This window comes from Gigantopelta aegis, chromosome 5 (assembly GCF_016097555.1).
Source record: "Gigantopelta aegis isolate Gae_Host chromosome 5, Gae_host_genome, whole genome shotgun sequence".
Lineage (NCBI taxonomy): Eukaryota > Metazoa > Mollusca > Gastropoda > Neomphalida > Peltospiridae > Gigantopelta > Gigantopelta aegis.
In genome coordinates this window covers 9,409,879-9,411,426 of record NC_054703.1, presented here as the reverse complement: position 1 = coordinate 9,411,426, position 1,548 = coordinate 9,409,879, and the positions used below count along the sequence as shown (strand labels likewise).

Genomic DNA, 1,548 nt, shown 5'->3' with positions numbered 1-1,548 from the left:
CTTCTGTTTCAACAAGACAATGCCTGTCCACATACTGCAAGGTATGTTCAAAATATGAGTGTTTTTGACCATTTTCGCAAGTTTGCAGCGCAATGTAGGTTTTTGTCTTCTGTGTGAATCACTAATAATATTGCAGCATTTATTACATGTTTTGTTTATATTTCTAGCAGGTGACGTCTTCCTTAATAGCGTTCAGTTCTGATAACCTGATAACAATTCAAGTATTTCAAGTTACTCTCAAGGTTAACTTCACCCGAAAATTGCGACTATGCCAAACATTCCAGAGCCGCTATCAACAGCAAGCTCGACAACCAGATCAAGGAGTCAGAAAGCTATACACGACACTGTCTATTCTGAACAATGTGAACTTCCAACTGGAAAACTTCCAACAGAAAAAGACATTGTATGTTGTATGGTGTACCTTTTGCGACCTGACAGAGCAGGAAAAGCACTAAGAACGCTTGAAGAAGCTGCTACACTTATGCCAAATGCTTTCATTGAACACTGGCATGTCTGTAACGTGTATACAATTGGGGAGAGACACATAGTAAAGAAGATATGTGCCCTCTACAACGAGTTTAAGGGTAATTTTCAAACAAGGAATGAAAGGAAAACGGAGAAATGGAAGGAGAAAATGTCAGCATACAACAAGCGAGTACAATGCACGCTTTTCGACATATCTACACAAGATATACAGAGGACGAAAAGACTCGAAGAGCAATATGGAGTTAAAATGACATTATCAGAGCATGCCATTCTTGAAGACCAGAAAGGTGCAATGATTGGATATTGGGAACAAACTACACAGAGGAGACATGAAGATCAGCTCACTTACGAAAATATGAAGAAGGAAGAAGAAACCTCTCAGTCTGAAGCGATATCTTGGGATCACGTAGTTTCTTAACTGGTGGAAGATGACAGTACAGCAAGCGAGGACGACACAGAACAAGCCTATACTGGAAGCACAACAGACAGCGAATGTGACCCACGACCCTCTAAGATGAGAGGTCTCTCTGATGTCAGAGAAACAAATATCTGATGTAATGCCAGAACAGTTTCGTCACATAAGGACATCAGTCAAGCACGCCAAACCAGAGCTCTACAGTGCTGTCGACAAGCTTATCAGCTCAAACCACTGCTCAAAGAACCTGGCAGTTTCTGCTGTGATAATAGTGGCCAACGAGATGTTTGGAAGACAGTGGAAGCATCATGATGAAGATTCTGCTAGCATTGATGTGGATACAGCTCCAAGCATTCGAGAAACAGGACGGGCTATTGAAACCTATATTTTGAAGTGCATCGTTGATGAGACCATGGAGTCTGATAACGTATCATGATGATGGCTCAAAACAGAAAGGAGTCGGCTCTTTCATTGTGCAGGATGTAACCATCAATGGGAAATTCAGAGCCTTTCCAACACTACCAATAGCGAGTGAGAGCAAGGTAAACCTCGCCAACCTGAAACTTGCTATGCTCAACATACTTGCAACTTGTGGTGGTGTTGATTCCAAAGTACTTTTTTGAAAAGATCAACTTCAGGATGATGGA

General features: G+C 41.5%; 1 protein-coding gene across 1 annotated transcript; it reads left to right on the top strand.

Moving 5' to 3' along the window:
- Positions 1-268: 268 nt before the first annotated feature.
- Positions 269-904, top strand: LOC121372917. Its single transcript, XM_041499352.1, has one exon. The coding sequence runs from the start codon at positions 269-271 to the stop codon at positions 902-904; it is 636 nt and encodes a 211-aa protein (XP_041355286.1).
- The last annotated feature ends 644 nt before the right edge of the window (positions 905-1,548 follow it).

Bases quoted from the DNA above. Each gene is read 5' to 3' on its own strand.
- LOC121372917 (XM_041499352.1), top strand. From the start codon at position 269: ATGCCAAACATTCCAGAGCCGCTATCAACAGCAAGCTCGACAACCAGA.